Source organism: Oryctolagus cuniculus, chromosome 14, assembly GCF_964237555.1.
Source record: "Oryctolagus cuniculus chromosome 14, mOryCun1.1, whole genome shotgun sequence".
Classification (NCBI taxonomy): domain Eukaryota; kingdom Metazoa; phylum Chordata; class Mammalia; order Lagomorpha; family Leporidae; genus Oryctolagus; species Oryctolagus cuniculus.
In genome coordinates this window covers 80,939,765-80,957,911 of record NC_091445.1, presented here as the reverse complement: position 1 = coordinate 80,957,911, position 18,147 = coordinate 80,939,765, and the positions used below count along the sequence as shown (strand labels likewise).

Genomic DNA, 18,147 nt, shown 5'->3' with positions numbered 1-18,147 from the left:
CTAATCAAGGCATGATTGAAATTACACAGAGGATGTGAGAAGGTTCTATGCAAATATGACACCATTTTATTTAAGGGACTTGAGCATTTGTGGACTTTGGCATCTCTTTTGGCACTGGAGCCAATTTCTTGTTGATGGTGATGGACAAGTATAAACGACATTATCCTGTATTTTACTTTAAAATAGTACAACTTTGTTAATTTGTAGGCAAGACAAACCAAAACCTTGAGATTTTAATTTTCATTACTTCTGGTGATATTGAGTGTCTTCCACATTTTTTTTTTTTTTTACAGGAAGTGTGGATAGTGAGAGAGAGAGAGACAGAGAGAAAGGTCTTCCTTTTGCCATAGGTTCACCCTCCAATGACCGCCACGGCTGGCGCACTGCGGCAGGCGCACCGCGCTGATCCGATGGCAGGAGCCAGGTGCTTCTCCTGGTCTCCTATGGGGTGCAGGGCCCAAGCACTTGGGCCATCCTCCACTGCCTTCCTGAGCCACAGCAGAGAGCTGGCCTGGAAGAGGGACAACCGGGAAAGAATCCGGCACCCCGACTGGGACTAGAACCCAGTGTGCCGGCGCCGCTAGGTGGAGGATTAGCCTACTGAGCCACGGCGCCGGCCTTTATGTTGTTTTTAATTTAGCAAAATTCCTACTTATGAGTTAAAACAGTCATATTTCTTATACTTTATAAGAAATATACTTCTAATTTTTAACGTTTTACAAAGTGGCTGCCTCTGGCCTCAGAATCAGCCCTTAAGGCATGCGGATCTGGGTAAAATGCCCATGAGAGTTTTGCAGGCATGGAAAGCCAAGACACTGTGGCAAAAAATGACCTAAATGAAAGATCTCTGTGAGTGAGAGCCCAGTAGAAAGAAGGGGCCATTAAAGAAGGAGGTACTTTTCTCTAAAGGGAGGAGAGAACTTCCACTCTGATTATGGCCTTGTCTAAATAAGGTCAGAGTTTGTGAACTCAAGAGGATTCCATAGCCTTGGCAACTCCTGACAAGAGCCTCGGGTGATCACTGATGTCATAAATAAGAGTGTCAATTGTTAAATCAACAATGGGAGTCACTGTGCACTTACTCCTCATGTAGGATCTCTGTCCTTAATGTGCTGTACGATGCGAATTAACGGTAAAACTAATATTCAAGCAGTACTTCAGACTGTGTGTGTTTGTGTAGGTGCAATCTATTGAAATCTTTACTGAGTATATAATAAGTTGATCTCTGTATATAAAGATAATTAAAAATGAATCTTAATGAAGAATGGGATGGGAGAGGAAATAGGAGATGGGATGGTTTGCGGGTGAGAGGGTGGTTATGGGGGGAAAACCGCTATAACTCAAAAGTTGTACTTTCGAAATTTGTATTTAGTAAATAAAAGTTTTCTAAAAAAATAACAAAAACAACAAAGTGGCTGCTAAGTGTTCAACACTACAGAAAAGGAAAAACAATGGCAGTCAATTATCCTCAGACTTAAGGAATTTGTATTTTATAATCCTAGAACTGGCAGTAGGAAAGTGGTACAAGATGTAACCCCTGCTTGAAGAAGAAACCAAGAATAACTTCTAAAGACAACTAGAGGGAAGAAAGTGTAAGAAAATAGATGTGGTTGTGGTACAACATGCCCTTTGTTGAAATTCAGAGAAGATAGAAACCTATGTGACTTGGAGCACTAAGGGAAATTGTTACAAAAAGGAAGGATTTTTGCTGGACTTTGAAGACTAAAGACTTCAGAAAGGTGAAGAGAACTTTTTTAAAATGGTACATTTAAGGCTAGGAGGTAGAGATGGACGTATCACAGGTGTTGGAGAGATTAGACCAGCCTCATTAAGGTGGAGCAATAGTGTTGGGAACGGAGTGTAAAATAAGGTCAGAATAAATATGTGAATCACAGATCACCTAACTCCTGTCGTCCAAATACCCGCCTGCAGCCTGCGAGAGGCCCCTGCAGGGAAGAGACCCCATAGCACACACCCTGCAATGTGATTATACAGGGCCATCCTTGTGTTACACTTAGATAGCACTGACTTTAGCAAGAACCAAGGACACTCTGCAGGTAGACCAGAAGGCACATCTGGGCTGACTTTTGGAGCTAGATTTAAGAAAATTAATGCACAAGGCAGTATGTCAGCTGAACAGAACACTGGGTGTAACATATAGGAGCCTCTGTCAGATTCCTATGTTGTTTCAGGCAGCTGTATGATCTTAGGCAGATTTCCTATACCTCAAGCACCACATTTACACCCTGAGAACTTTCTAGATCTCAGATTCTATGGCCTTTAGCAGGAGGATAGATGAGGGGCACCCTGGAGCAAAGAGACTGGATCTAAGCGGCAGGAAACCTCTGTTGTCATCTTTAGATCCGGACCAAGGCCTCCTTTGTCTTAGCTCATGATTTTAGAAGGCACGAGGCAACAGCAAGTAGTTTATTTTTTTGTCTCTGCCACAGATTTAGCAGGCCAGCTGGAACAATTATTGCCTTTTATATGAGGAAGGTCAATTATTTGGAATTTAAGAGCCTAAAGCAATAATTCAAATTTTCCCATGAAAAATCTATTTTTCTCTTCTCTACTTTTCTTTTCTGTTTTAAGATTTATTTATTTAAAAAGTCAGAGTCACAGGGAGGGAGGGTAGCAGAGAGAGAGAGAGAGAGAGAGAGAGAGAATCTTTCAACCACTGGTTCACTTCTCAAATGACCACAATGGCCAGAACTAGGCCAATCTGAAGCCAAGATTCAGGGGCTTCATCCAGGACTCCCACGTGGGTGCAGGTGCCCAAGGTCTTGGGCCATCTTCGATTGCAGATTGCCTGGGACTCGAACCAGCACCCACATGGGATGCCAGTACTGTAGGCAGCAATTTAGCCTGTTATGCCACAACTCTGGCCCCAGTATGCTCTTCTTTTAACTGGTTGAGTGTTTAGTTCTTGCACTGCAGGGAATCCTAATTTCTTGCGTAGACATACTTTAGTGGATAAATCTTAATAAATTAAGCCTGTTTTATTTCTTTGTAAGGGATCAAACTTCCTTTTATATATGGTATATGTAGCTATTTTTCATTAATATTCACATTTTAATGAGGGAAAGAGACCAAGTTGGTTTCACCTTGATGTCTAATTTACAGAGCCCTAGAAAAGTCAATCTTTTGGTGAGGTGGAGAACACATTAGGTTGTAGCCAGTTACCCCTTGATTATTCATAGGCTAATGCACCCAACCAATGTTTCCCTTGAATACTCTAAGTTTGGTGTTTTTCCGAGAGCCCAGCACACTACCTGAGAAACACGGTGCCTAATACATTTTTAAAAAATAATGCATCTGAATGACTTTCAGATTCAGCAGTCCTTGACTAAACTGAATTACTGTGCAGAAGAAAAAGTATATATTAGTTCCAAAGGCAGGAAGAATAGGAAATTCTTCTACATTATATAAAACATGTCCAGTCGCTTTTCTAATACTTGAGGATAATTGGAACCCTTTTTCACGCTTATATGAGTGTCATTAGGCAACGCACATTTGATGTTTAAGCGAAGGGAATCATATTTTAGGGAACTTTGTGATTTTCAGAAAACTTCTGGAGATATAATCTGATTAATGCCTGGAACAAGCCAGCTAGGGAGGTGGCTGAGATGTGCTTATCTCCAGAGTACAGAAGCCAGCAAATGGTGGAGAGGGAAAAGAGAAGGAGATTTCCCTGATGTCATACAGTTTGTGTAAATGATAGCAATGGACACAGAGCATCTGTCCTCTGATGACCAGTTCAGGGTTTTTTTCTACAATACGATCCCTTAATCCCTAGGAAGAAACCTGTCTAAACTCCCTTATCTTTGCATCAAAGCAGGAAAACTACACAGGTGCTCCAGCTTGGATTCCTTCTGAGTGTTCCTGCTCCATCTCTCTTAGTAGCTTCTCTCTTACTTTTTATTTCCAAAGTATTCTCCCTGTAGGAGCTGTGTTTTCCTTCTCCTAATTAAGTTTGCTGTGGCAACCCCTATCTTAATGAAATCGCACGTGCGTGGGTGCCTGCCAGCGTTCGCTTGCCTAGGCTTCTTTTTTCAGAGCACCTGGAGGGGGAGCGGTTCCATGGTTTCCTGGCGTTATCTTTGCCGAGGGAGGAACTCCTGGGAACTGAGATAACTACCTCCAGAGAGTCAGCCTTCTTATCAAACTTTCTTTGGTTCAAGCACATCTTTGATATTGGCAGTTTCCCCCTTGTTGGCAATTAAAATGCATTGGTCCCCGAAGTAGCAGCAAACAGCGTAGCCGAAGACTCCAAAACGTGTACTCTGGGGACAGAGTGGTCAGGTTTGAATCCTGGGTCTCTTATTTACTAGGACATTTACTCCCTTTCCTGGAGCTGATACCCTCTTTCGTGCAATGGATTCAATACATTAACAGTATCAGCCTCAGTGGGCTATTGCGAGGACTGAAGAGAAAGGATAGCTGTTTCTCTTAGTACACACGCGGGAGCAGAATTGGGCAACCCTCCTGGGAGACTGCAGAGCCACTATGAGGGGCCCATCTCCCAGTTCTGCTCTAGTGCCTCTCCCCTCACTGCCTTACCCTCTGCAGAAGGCTTTTGGTCCTGGAGGGCTGACCTGGGAGATGCACCCCAACAGTGTCCTTTGTCCCCAGGGCCCAGGTGCACTTGGCCGGAGGCAAGACTTGCATGGAGGTCAGAGGGCAAGAGGAACATGGGAGCAGGCACCATCCCTCATTTCCTTCCTTCAGGCTCACAGAAGGCTGGCTGTGTCCCAGAGCAGAACCTGTTTTTCCCGGGCACCCCACTCCCTTGACTCTGGCATTGGCAAACACATGTCTGTATTTGTCCCTTTGGACTCAGTGGGCTGAAAACTCTGCCGTTGCGAGGTGCAAAGTTCTCAGTCCAGTCCTTCATGGATTCCTCCAGCCTACCCGCACTTTGAATAGTCTCTCTGCTGAACTCTTTAAGCCATCCTAATATGACAGCGCTGTTTACTCCTGAAGCTCTAACAGATGCAGTCAAAAGGATATTTGCCTAAGCTTGTTCTATTTGAGGGAGATTAGCACTTCTTTTTTTTTTTTTTTAAAGATTTATTTTATTTATTTGAAAGAGTTACAGAGAGAGGTAGAGACAGAGAGAGAGAGGTCTTCCATCCGCTGGTTCACTCCCCAGATGGCCACAATGGCCAGAGCTGCGCAGATCCAAAGCCAGGAGCTTCTTTTGGGTATCCCATGCGGCGCAGGGGCCCAGGCACTTGGGCCATCTTCTACTGCTTTCCCAGGCCATAGCAGAGAGCTGGATCAGAAGAGGAGCAGCTGGGACTAGAACCAGCACCTCTATGGGATGCCAGTGCTTCAGGCCAGGGCATTAACCTGCTGCGCCACAGCGCTGGCCCCAAGAGATTAGCACTTTTAAGAGAAAATGTAAGAGTGGGTTGTTGTTGCTTGCGATGGAATATTCAGAAGATGGCAGTAACGATGGTTGACACTAAGAGCCAAGCATCTCCTGCATGCTGAGTATTCCCGTCAACACTGCTGTGTCCACACTATCTCCTTCAGCTCAGAGCACATGTGGGTAGTACTCTCTCCCTTTAGCAGCACCAAGGAATGATCAGGGAGGTTAAGTAGCTTATCTAAAGCCACACTGGATGTCAGTGGAGAACTGAAATTCTAACCTATGCCTAGTTGATTCTAAGGTTTGGTAGTCTTTTAGCAAGGCCAGGCTGCCTCCTAGGTTTACAGGTTGAGAAAAAGCCATTCCATCAGCAGATAGTTTTCAATTAAATCTTTTTTGCCTATTCATATTTCTGTAGGTCCCAAATTCCTATAGGAAAGCATCTCTTAATGATGTCTTTCAAGGCAAATGTGTTAAAAACCTGATTAATTCAGCAAACCTTATTAGGCCATACCTATTCTTTCTCTGATTTGTTCATTTAAAACCACTGAGTCCCTGGCCTGCTAGGAGTAACTCTTTAGTGGTGCCTCTGGCCTGTAAGGACACATTAAATACTGAGTGGATAACGAAATATTTTGAACTTTCAAGCAGTGTGTAAGTTTCCTCCAGAGGAAGGCTAGATTTCCTTGTCTCCCCTAGGTCTGATATATTTAGTTCACGGCTTATATTATTTCTATCTCTTACTAACTGAAATAACAAAATTCTGCATTTTCTGAGAACCTATAAAATGCTCAGCATTATAGCTAGCCTGTAAAATCAAATAATCCTGGAGAGACACTAGCCTAGAACTTTCTACTTGTCGATCAGCTCCTTCCTCCAGCCCCGTAAAAGCATCCACACACCCTGAAAGAAACAGCAGGGTTTACTGGCAACTCACATCTGATTGTGCATTTTTCTCTGACCTGCAGGCAAGCATCTTCATCAAGCTCCAAGGAAGGCTTTGTCCCTTGGTGCCCATTTTATCTCCAAGTTGCATCTAGGGGCATTCTGAGCAATAATAAACTCCATTTCTCTGTTTCTAGCTCGGCTTTGCTGGTGTGGGATCTTGGGCCTCCCTAGAAGTATCTTCCTTTCATTTTCTTTTTTTTTTTTGTCTGTTAATGTTAATTTTTATTAATTCCATGTTATTACATAAAGACACATTATAGTAAGTGGGATACAATTAAATCATTTTGACTCTCAACTACATAATATTTTGCATGTAATTTCAGGGGTTTGTCAGAACTATCTGAATTCTCTTTGGGAGATTTTCAGACCTCACACCATGTACCCACACCCATGCTATTGTACAGATGATTCAAAAGCATTTAACAAATATAAATATGTGGTCAAAACATAGCCCTTTCTGTATCTCTAGACAATGCAAAGGCCAATCAGAGAATTGAGGGGATGAATCATATATGCTCAAAACAGCATTGAGAGAGTGCCCAGCAGGCTGATGGAGCGCTCCAGGGAGGTCTCTGCATGGCTGTGGGACCCTGGGTACTCCTGCTGCTGAGTGCGTCCTTTTCTGCACCCTACCCTGACGCTGTATTTTCTGCAGTCTTGCCTGTTTCTATTTTGTATGTATTTCTTAACAGCATATATGATTATCTCGCCTTACCTAATTTTTGAATGAGTAGTTCACACTACTTTGTACTTTGATATCTTTCCATCATTATGGCATAGCCAGCTCCTGTTGTTTTCCCTCAACCTCAGATATAAGTGTTTAGAGAAGCTTAGAGCAAATCCAAATGATGGACCTCCATGCTGATGCTAGCATCAGACCACGCCTACTGTGTCAGAGTTTTTGTTTTGCCAAGCCTGTTTGCCTCATCCTCTTTCCCTTAGGGTAAGTTCTTTCCCAAAAGGCACTTCAGCCCGCATGTAGATATACCCTATGAATATGCAAGTCATGTCCAGATGTAGCAGAATACCAGAAACAAATACAACACAGATGGCGGTCTGATTTGCTGCTTCCTCAAAACTCAAAACAGAATCTCCTTCCTAGTGCCTGGTGGAAGGTGAAGGTTAGGTAATGAGGCTATCAGTGTCATTCAAGTGGCAACCACTCTGGAATATTCTTTCAAATAACAGCTGTTGCTTAACTAGGTGAGCTCTCTGGCCTCAGCTTCTCTCAAGCGCTCCTTGGAATCTCTTTGAACTAGCGGGGTAGTTGCTAAATTTTCTGTAGAGCTCTTCAGAGGGACCAGGGTGCTGTGATGGTTAGTAAGGACACAAGAGGCAGAGGGTTCTGCCTTCAGATGTGGGTGAGAGTCCTCCAGCTGTGGACAAGACTGCCTTACTGATCCCTGGATGGAAAACTGAAGGCTCACTGGCCGTCCCAGCCTGAATCTGCACATACGGAATCCAGTTGCATCATCATTTCATGCATGTAACTTTAGGTTGGGTCTATCATACTCTCTCTTTCAGCTGCTAAAAATGTAGACTTGACTATTTAATGGAAAACAGATGGTGCTTGAAATGTCTAACTTATATTTAACAAAAGCTGTTTTGGAAATGTTGCTTGTGTATACTTTTGTTGCTTTAAACACAGCACTATGACTTATTTAAGAATTACTGTCCTAGTCTAAGACAGCATCTTGCGGTGCACGTGTTAATCATATACTTGATTAAACATTTCCTTGCCTTTCTTTTCAGCATTCCAGTTGCCTTTTGAGTGGATGATTGTTGCGGTGAGAGCATTTTGCATCAGAAACAACTAGTGCCTGTTTGAAATACTTAAAACACCACCATGGAAAGAAATACTTCTGATTTGCTTTCTCGGAGCAAAAGTGTAAGTATCTGCTGTTTTCATTTCTTTTCTAAAAATGTGTACATAAAATGTTTTACTGTTTTCTTTGGATTTTACTACTGTGCTGTCATGACGAAGCTTGTGGGAAACCTATGGTTAACTTTCGGTTCTTTGACTGTATGTGGCTGTAAACCAATGGAGACTTGTTCATCTATATGGCTTGCTTGGCATTTGCGGGAAGTTCCCTTTCAGCCAGTTTATACGCCTTACCATTCACTCATATATGAGCCTACTAGTATGATACTGAGCACCGTGATTTTTGAATGAATGCAGGAAACATGATAAAAATTGAAAATGAAATCTGTGTCTTGAATATCCAACTTTCTGGGCAAGTCCATGGGCATAAACTGAACTTATTTATTCAGCTGATCATTGTGGAATTCACGTTGTGAAAGTTCCTCCTCTCCGTGAGTTGTCTTCCTGGGCCTATGTCTGATATCTCCTTTTCATCTTCCGTTTAAACAGTTTTAAGTGGACATCCTCAGGACCCCGCTGGAGGCCCTGCTTTCTTTCCGGTTGCTTTGTATCGTGAAGTTCCCAATTTCATTATCGTTTTTAGATGTCTGCTGGCTTATGAAAGAAGTAAACAAATAGAGCAACTCAGAGAAAATTGCACAAAGCCAGGATGAAAGCAGACTGTGAATTTCCGTCAGGCGAGCTCCAAGAACATGTCTCTTTGTTCATTTACCCAAGAGGAAAAAGACATCCAACAGATGTGGTTATGACGTAGGAACATTCATCTGAAGGCATCAGGAAACCACAAATGCAAGCACATTGCTCTAGTATGGGAATGCTTTGTGCTGTAACTAATAATTCTATTGTGATGGCCCAAGGCCAGTTCTCATTCTTTCTATAGAATTAGTATCCAGCTTTTAAGAGGGGAGCATAAGTATGTGGAGAGGAAACTACAGTATGCCCCATAAGGTCTCTGAAATCTAAGGATACTGAGAGGTATTCCAGTTCTTTGAGTACTGTGTTTAATATCCAACCAAGTAAATTCAACACATTCTGAGAGAACGTTCAGTTTCGTTTGTTTTTACTGGTTGGTATTTGGTTGTATGGATTTTGCATAAAATAAAAGGCCATGGCTTTGAGCCTGGAACTGCTTTTATCTTCCTACAGAGTTGCTCATTGTAATAAGAGGTGACCTGCATACAAATTACTGCAATGCAAACACATCTTTGTGTTGCCGAGTTTTTATTATAAATTAAATATGAAAGCAAGCCATTTACATAATACTTCCTTCTTTTATCGAATTTAAGGAACAGGTGATGTGAACAAAAATGTGTAAAACCAAAAGGGAGAATATTTTTGGTTAATTAAAAATATATCATTAAACATTTCCCCGTTCTTGGAGAAAAACATTCTAAGAGCAAATCATTAACTGAGCCCTGACTTTAAGGAACTGTGAGTACTCAATGATGTCAGGAGATTTCCTATGTGTATTTGTTTAGTGCAAAAAAGGTTCTTCTTGGTGCAAAGGCTCACACTCCCCAGAGTGAGAGAACCTGAGTTGCCTATGTTTGTCCAAATGTAAACAGTAGAGCTCTCATTTCACAACTTCCTAGCTTCTTGAAAACCCACTGGCATAAAGAAAGTGGTGCCACTTAAGTGAACGACTAAACAGCTCACTCTTCATCAGAGAAAGGGGCCTGACTTTCGCCTGGTGAGAAGTTGTCACTTGAGGGCTTCAGAGGTTTACTTTCCATTGGTTGAAGCACCTCACCTTCTACCATGCGAGTCTTTGCTGTAGGAGATTCCAAAATTCTACACTTAGAAGTAGGTACTTCCTGGTTTTGATGAGGGAGTTTTAACAGATTAATTCTATTTAAAATATAAGAATGTTTTCCTTTGGCATTTTGACATTTGAAAATCCGAAGATAATTTTTTCTAAATGTTACAACAGTCTCTGTTCTTCCCTACCTGTCTCTCTGTAGGACTTGTATGTCATTGTGAAAAAGTACACAAAAGAAGAGAGAAAAAGAAGAGTATCTCTAAACAATTACCTTTTTTTTTTTTTAGTGAGTTCCGCTCATTAGAGGGGTTCCAGTTTAGTTTGCAAGACCATTTAGTCAGTCTCCATGGAAAAGGTCAGGCCTAAGACTGGTGGTTAGACTAGTTGAGAGTTGTTTCCTAGCAGTTTTATGTTTCCGTTACTCTAGATGCTGTTGTATTCATTCATTAACTGAATGAAGATCAAGGCATTGGGGCAGAGAGAATAGGTTAGTCAACTCTAGCTGTCATAACAAACTATCATAGACTATTTGGCTTAAACAAAAATTTATTTTCTCAAAGTTATGGAGGCTGGAATGTCCAAATTCAAGGTGGCAGACAATTCAGTTCCTGGTAAGGGCTCTCTTCTCTGTTTGCTGATACCTTCTAGATAGTCACCTTCTCACTGGGTTCTCCAAAAGCAGAGGGGGAGGGGGAGGGGGAGGGAGGGGGAGAGAGAGAGAGAGAGAAAGAGGGAGGGAGCGAGGGAGGGAGGGAGGGAGAAGATGGAGAGAGCAAACCAGTGAGCACTCTTAGGTGTTTCCTTATGAGGTCATTATTCCTATCATGAATGCCTTGCCTTCATGACCTCATTTAACCCTAATTATTTCCCAAAGGCCCCACCGCCAAATGCCATCACACTGTGGTTAGAGCAACCACATGAAAATTTTAGGGAGATACAAACATTCAGCCCATACTTGAGTTTGATCTTCTTTTTAAAAAAGATTTATTTATTTATTTATTTGAAAGACAGAATGATGATGGTGGGGGAGGGGAGAGAGAGAGAGAGATTGATCAAAGCCAGGAGCCAAGAACTCCATCTGGGCCTCCCATGTGTCGGGCAGGAACCCTGGTACTTGGGCCATACCGGCTGCCTCCCAGGCACATTGTCAGGAAGCTGGATCCACAGGGGGAAGTGGGACGCATATGGTATGTGGAAATCTCAAGTGGTGGCTCAATTTGTTATGTAACAACACCTGCCTCAGAGTCTGATATTTTTAAATGATGATTTTAATAATTCACTGTGAGAAAAGGATGATGACCAATAATCAGAAATGAGCATATTCTTTCAATTGGGTGATATTAAAAATGATCTGGTTAGTATTTTTATCTCTGCCTATTTTCCAGATTGTTAGGGGAACTCTTCATGATGATCTGTGATATTCTAACAGTCTTTTCATGGACACGATCTTTTTGTAGCCCATAGAGGCTAATTTAAAATTTGTTCAAAGCTATTTTATCCTTCCTTCACTATTCTTATTTTGCATATTTTATATTATCTCTTCTTAACATTGGATCCAATGACAGGTATTTCAGAAGTACCTTGTCTTGTCAATGGATTTACCAGTTGAACTTCATTTTTTTTCTTTTCTTTTTTTTTTTTACAATGACATATTTTCAGTTTATATTATAGTCATAAACTTAACCATCTACTAAGTAAAGAATTGAAGCCTGACGTTCTTAGCCATACTTATTCCCTCTACCACTACCCACTGCATTGCTGGTTTTTGATTAATCAGGAGACATAAGGAAAGACACAGTTAAAGGGACAATATATAAAAATTGTTCTAGTGATAGTATATTTAAAAATTAGAAGTTACTTAAAAATTAATACATCTTTCCTTGCAATCTCTCTGTTGTGATTCTCTGAACTTGAGTTTTTTTAATGAATCTCATTTGTTGAATGAACTGAATAAATTTTAATTCTTATTCATTAGTCAATCCTCTTGTGTATTGAATTCCGAAGTATCTTATAGAATTTTACATTAATTTCTCAATTTCCCAGAACCCTGAATCATTTTCTACCTCCCAGTTCGGAGGAATTAGAGATAGCTTCTATGCAATTGGATTTGTTATTGTCTTGATGAGATTGCCCTCTGTTTGACTTAGGATTCTTTCGGATGGTCTACATTGGGATGCATGTGTCACTCACCAGATGTCTTTAATTTATGTTCCCTGGCCTCTTTTTGATAGGATGGTTATTTAGCGTTTGTTCAAAACTGGAAGCAAGTCATGAGTGTGTAGAAGGCATGAGATATCTGGGAAATTCTCTGCATACTGAATTAAAGCCCACCCTAAATAGGCTGTCAGTTTTGGATCCAGAAGATAGGGGCCAATCAGGTGAAATATGCCCAGCAGGCTCCTTAGAATTGCTTCTTTTCACAGAAGACTTATTTAATGTTGTCTAAAGCTTGTAAACCAAATTTATCTTCTCTTAAAAAAATAAACTTTTTCCAGTTGTACCTTTAAATTGCTGATTTTTCTTTTAAGCAATCACTCTCTAATGACCCAGGGTGAGTAATTTATGCCATTTCATTCGTTTTTCATTCTACCAGTGCCTTCCTGGAAAAGGCAGAGCAAAAAGAACTTTGGAAAAGATGATACATTTCGTTATGGCACTTCAGAGCTCTCTGCGTTTATTATTCCTTGCAATTACCCTTTAAGGTAGACAAGTTTGAGGTTTTATGGCTAAAGTAAAAATAATGGATCTGTTTCGTATCCATCACCACTGAGAGTACAAAGCTGACGAAGCTGTCAGAACTCAGAACCTTGATGAAGTCAATATGGAGAAACCGGAGTTTTCCACTTGTGTACCCTCATCAGAGGAAATGCTGTTTGAGAGCACAAAGTGCAAAGTCAAATTAAAACAATATTCTTGCTTAAGTCTTCATCAACAACAGAGTGAAGTGAGAACTTGTACTTCTGAAGGTTTCATTTCTTTGGTCATTGTTGCTTGAGCCTTACTTTTATTTTTATAGAATTCAGTGAATATTTATTCTGTGGCTATTGAATATCCAATGCAAATATGATGCATGTCATCTCTACCCTTCTAGAACATTTTTGACAACTAAGTTTACTTTTTTAAATAATTTATTTAAATTATTTTACCATCTTTTCATCCCAACCCCAATTTCTCAAAACTCTCTCATTTTAATCTTTTATTTTTTAACTTTAAAAAATATTTATTTGTTTGAAAGGCAGAGTTACAGAGAGAGAGAGAAAGAGAGAGAGAGAGATTGTTTTCTATCCAAATGGTTGCAACAACTGGGGTTGGGCCAGGTGGAAGCTAGGAGCTTCCTCCAGGTCTCCCATGTGGGTACAGGTACCCAAGCACTTGGGTCGTCTTCCATTGGTTTCCCAGGTGCATTAGCAGGGGGCTGGAATGGAAGGAGAACATCTGGCACTTGAATGGGGTGCCAGCATCGCTTAACCCACTGTGCTGTAAACCCAGCCACTTTTAATCTCCTTCTAAGGAAGTGTGAGATCCCATCTCTCTCAAATCTCCATGTGCTTGTACTTCATCACATTGTAGACATCGTGTATGGTGGAGATATTTTGAGCTGTGAATAATGTGCCCTAATTGTCAATTACAGTCATTGTTACTGAGACAGAGTTTATTTTAGTGTGGTTAAAAGAGTTTTCTGTGATATTCAACAGCAGTGCAAGAATAGCTGAGAGTCTAAATGTGTGTGCGTGTGGCAGGGAAGGTCTAGGAGAACGGGAACAACTCAGCAGCCCTCTGCTGGGAAGGCAGTCACATCAGCTGCCAAAGCCAGTCATGACTTGTTGTCTTAGAGAAATCTCCGCTTTGCTTTCCACATTGGGGGGGGGGGTGTGATATTTCATTTTTGGACAATTTCAAGTTGGAGTTGAATTATGAATGATCATGTCCAAGAAATAATTGCAGATGTCGTACTCAAGGTAAATACCACAGATTCATAGAAACAGAGCCGTGGTGTTATACTGAGGATGCATATTAAAGATTGATTCGTGTCACTTTATAACAATGTGAGAAAAAATTTGAGAAAAATCATAATAATTTGGTGGAGGTTTTTTAGAATATTTATTTATTTGAAAATCAAAGTTAGAAAACAGAAAGAGAGAGAGAATGAATCTCATCCACTGATTCACTCCATGGCCACAATGGCCAGTACTGGGCCAGGGGGAAGTCAGGAACAAGGAGTTTCATCCAGGTCTTCAACATGGGTGCAGGGGCCCAAGCACTTGGGCTATCCACCACTGCTTTTCAAGGTGCATTAATAGAGAGCTAGATCAGAAACTGAGCATCTGGGACTTGAACCAGAGCCCATATGGGCTTAACCTGCTATGCCACAATGCCAGCTAGTTGGTTGAGTTTTTCTATAAGTACTCTGGGGTATCATTTGGTACTTTTGCTACAGAAAAGTGGATTTACTTATAAATTATTTTATTTTTAACTAAAAACCAATTCTCTATTTTTAAAAATGGGGTTAGTTATACATTTTTAACCATTGAAATGAACACCTATATGCAAGTGATTTGACTACTAAAATGTGACGTTGGGATGGGCATTTAGCCTAGCATGAAGCTACTAGATAGGATGTCTGCTTCCCACAGCAGAGATCCTGGGTTCAGTACTTGCCTCTGGCTCCTGACTCCAATTTTCTGCTAATGCAGATTGCAAGAGGCAGCAGTAAGTGTTTTCTTGCCACTCATGTGGGAGACCTGGATTAAATTTCTAGCTCTCTCTTTCTCTGGAAATAAAAGTAATGGCAATAATTAGGTTTATTACCAAGTTCTCCCAATATCTGGTGTGACTGTTTCAAGGGTAAAGTGAAAAAAGAGTATTAGAAGCATATTGTAAAGTTAAGATAAAGAACCCAAGCCAAACCAGCTGAAGACATCAAAAACTAATGTTATACAATGTTCAACTGCATCATATGCTTTTGTATGACTCTTTTATACCTTAAGCAGTTTTTTAAGATAGAATGGATCTATCAATAAACAGACTAATAACACCAGCAAAACTTATTTTTATTGTTGCTAAAGTTTGTTCTTAGTTCAAGTTCCCCTATGTAGTCCAAATTAAGCCATGGTGCCAAGGTCACGGATGATTGCTATTTGTGTAGGACAGACCCTCCTGAGCCTGCTCTCTAGTTCTTTCTATCTTCTAGGTTGTATCACCTGCCACTCAAATGCAATTGGGAGTACAGACTCACTTCTAGCAAAAGAACTCAGGAAAAGATACTTAGCTTACCACTGTCTCAATGGACGTATTCTCTGCCCATCCATATTTCCCTGTTCTTCCTATTGTGACGGTCTAGATTTCTGTTTTGGCAATATTTCTGCAACATTAAGAATTGGGCCAGGCTTGGGGCTGGCATTGTGGTATAGTGAGTGGGTAAAGCTGCCACTTGCAATGCTGGCATCCAATATGGGTGTTGGTTCAAGTCCCAGCTGCCCCACTTCCAATCCAACTCTCTGGTAATGCACCTGGGAAAGCAGCAGAGGATGGCCCAAGTGCTCGGATTCCTACATCCATGTGGGAGATCCAGATGAAGCTCCTGGCTCCTGGCTTTGGTCTGGCCCAACCCTGGCCATTGTAGCCATTTGGGGAGTGAACCAACAGAGGGAAGATCTCTCTCTCTCTCTCTCTCTCTCTCTCTCTCAAACCATGCCTTTCAAATATATAAGAATAAATCTTAAAAAATTAATTTGAACTTTGCTTATAACCTCCAGCATCCTGAATTTAATTTAGTCAACAATATTTACTAAGCACTCAACAACTATTTGACTATACTGTCATGATTATATCCCATTGAGCTGGGCACCAAAAGGTACCCTGGAGTTTCAGAGAATTAACCCAGCACCAATTCACATCTATGTGGGATTTAGGCTTTGCAGAAAATCTGCCCCATTCAGCATTAAAAACCATATGCATTAAAACTAAGGAAAATAAACAATGACATCACATACCAGAGCTATCCTTTAGTGCCACAACCATGGAAATCCTTTCTAAAGTAAACTTATTTAGGACAAGAAGCTACAAGCTTTTAAGGTCTTCATCTCTGCTTATAGCATGCCCTTTAAAATATGCCCAACTTATGTATTTTTTTCAGAAAACTCAATCATACAGCATTAACTGGCCAGCGGCATTCTATTTCAACATAGCAGGAATCATTTTAAGAGAAACAGTAGTCTTGGAAAAAATAACCAAAGTGCACAAAGCATTTGAGGAAAAGATGAGAGATCCTCAGTATGCATGCATCATATACATAAAAGTGAAAATTTTTTTTTATTTGTTGAATTCTTTATTTACTGGAAGCAATAAGCCTTTCACTATAATATAAATTGAAATATTTTATTTCAAAAGATAAATCCTTTCAAAAAGTGAAAAAAGGAAAGGATTCCCTCCATCTTTGGAGGGACTTCCTCTTGAAGGGATTTAGAACATGTATTTCCTCATCCAAAGAAGATGGCGAAGTAGTCAAGAGCATCTCCCAAGTGGGTAGGGTTTTTGTCTCCTCAGAAAGCTTTCCTGTGGGGCCGGCATTGTGGTGCAGCTGATGAAGCCCCGCTTGCAAGGCCAGCATCCCACATCAGAGTACGGTTCAGATTCTGATCCAGCTCTCTGCTAATGTGCCTGGGAAGGCAGCAGAAGATGGTGGAAGCACTTGGACCCTTGCTACTCATAATAGTCACCAGGATAGAACTCCTGGCTCCTGGCTTCAGCCTGACTCATATCAGGCTATTGCAGCCATCTGGGAAGTAAACCAGCAAATGGAAGGTCTCTCTCTCTGTCTCTGTCACTTTACAGTTTAAATAAATAAAAAAGTAGATAAATGAATACATAAATCTTTTTAAAAAGGAAGCTTTCATGTGTTCTGATGACCTGAGATAATGCTGGAAAACAACAAAGGAGAAACAGAACAACAAAAGTGACAGGCCTCTGGCCTGGTGGTGAAGATGCCCACATCCCACATCAGAGCACCTGAATTTGGTACCCAGCTCTGCCTCCTGACCCAACTTCCTGCTACTGTGGACCCTTGGAGGCAGAAGTAATGGGTCAAGGATTGAATTCCTGCCAACCGCATGGGAGACCTTGATTGAATTCCCAGATCCTGGCTTCCACATTAGCCTAGCTCTGGCCACTGTGGGCTTTTGGTTAGAGAGTGGGAATGCATTCTCTCTCTCTCTTCCCATCTCCCACTACCCTCCCTTTCTCCCTTTTACTCCCTCTCCCCCTCCCTGCCTCCCTCCTTCCCTCCCTCTCTTCCTTCCTCTCTCCATCTTTTCCTTTCTTCCTCCTAAATAATAAATTAAGAAAACAAACAACAAAGTGGAATTAAATGTTGGAAAAAGTGACTTGGAATAAATGTAGATTAAAATTTTATGAAGGGTATTCCATTACTGAAACTATTTTTTTTTAAAGATTTATTTTATTTATTTGAAAGACAGAGTTAAAGAGAGAGGTAAAGACAGAGAGGTCTTCCATTCTCTGGTTCACTCCTCAGATGGCTGCAACAGCCGGAGTTGTGCCGATCCCAAGGCAGGAGCCAGGAGCTTCTTCTGGGTCTCCCGCACAGGTGCAGGGGCCCAAGGACCTGGGCCATCCTCTGCTGCTATCTCAGGCCATAGAAGAGAGCTGGATTGGAAGAGGAGCAGCCAGGACTAGAACTGGTGCCCATATGGGATGCTGGCACTTCAGGCCAGGGCATTAACCCGCTGCGCCACAGCGCCGGCCCTTGAAACTATTTTTTGAGTATATTATAGTATTCTATTAAGAGCTGATGATGGTTTTATGGTTCTTTATATTGTTAATACTATACTATGAATGATAAAAGGCTGAATGTTTTAGTTTTTAACTTCTTATTGTGTTTGTATATGTGTATGCAGACATTTATCAATGTATATAAAGACACTTGTTAGTCCATTTTCTGTTCCTATAACAAAGAATCTGAGGTTGGTTACTTGATGAAGAAAGAAGTTTATTTAGCTCAGAGTTTTGGAAGCTGCAAGTCTGAGATCAAATGGTCCCCTGTGTTTAGGATCCCCTTGGCTGTATTGCCATGTGGTGGAGGACATTGTGGTTGGGACATGTGCTAAAAGGAGAGATCATGTGGCAAGACAAGAAGGCAGGCTGCGATTCAGGGGTTAGGCTTGTCTT

The 18,147-nt window shown here is 41.2% G+C and overlaps 1 protein-coding gene across 10 annotated transcripts in view; it reads left to right on the top strand.

The window, feature by feature from the left end:
- The window catches only part of PDE4D (phosphodiesterase 4D), a 1,654,385-nt gene that overhangs the window by 384,365 nt on the left and 1,251,873 nt on the right, over positions 1-18,147 (top strand). For 6 of the 10 annotated variants that reach the window (XM_070056730.1, XM_008262244.4, XM_070056728.1 and 3 more), the window contains one exon: positions 8,075-8,210. In XM_070056730.1, the coding sequence (XP_069912831.1) occupies positions 8,169-8,210 (42 nt within the window). In that variant the 5' untranslated portion in view covers positions 8,075-8,168. Of the gene's footprint in view, positions 1-1,034; positions 1,177-1,502; positions 1,740-8,074; positions 8,211-18,147 lie in introns of those variants that run through there. The other 4 variants (XM_051853767.2, XM_051853768.2, XM_008262241.4 and 1 more) reach the window with 4 other exon arrangements.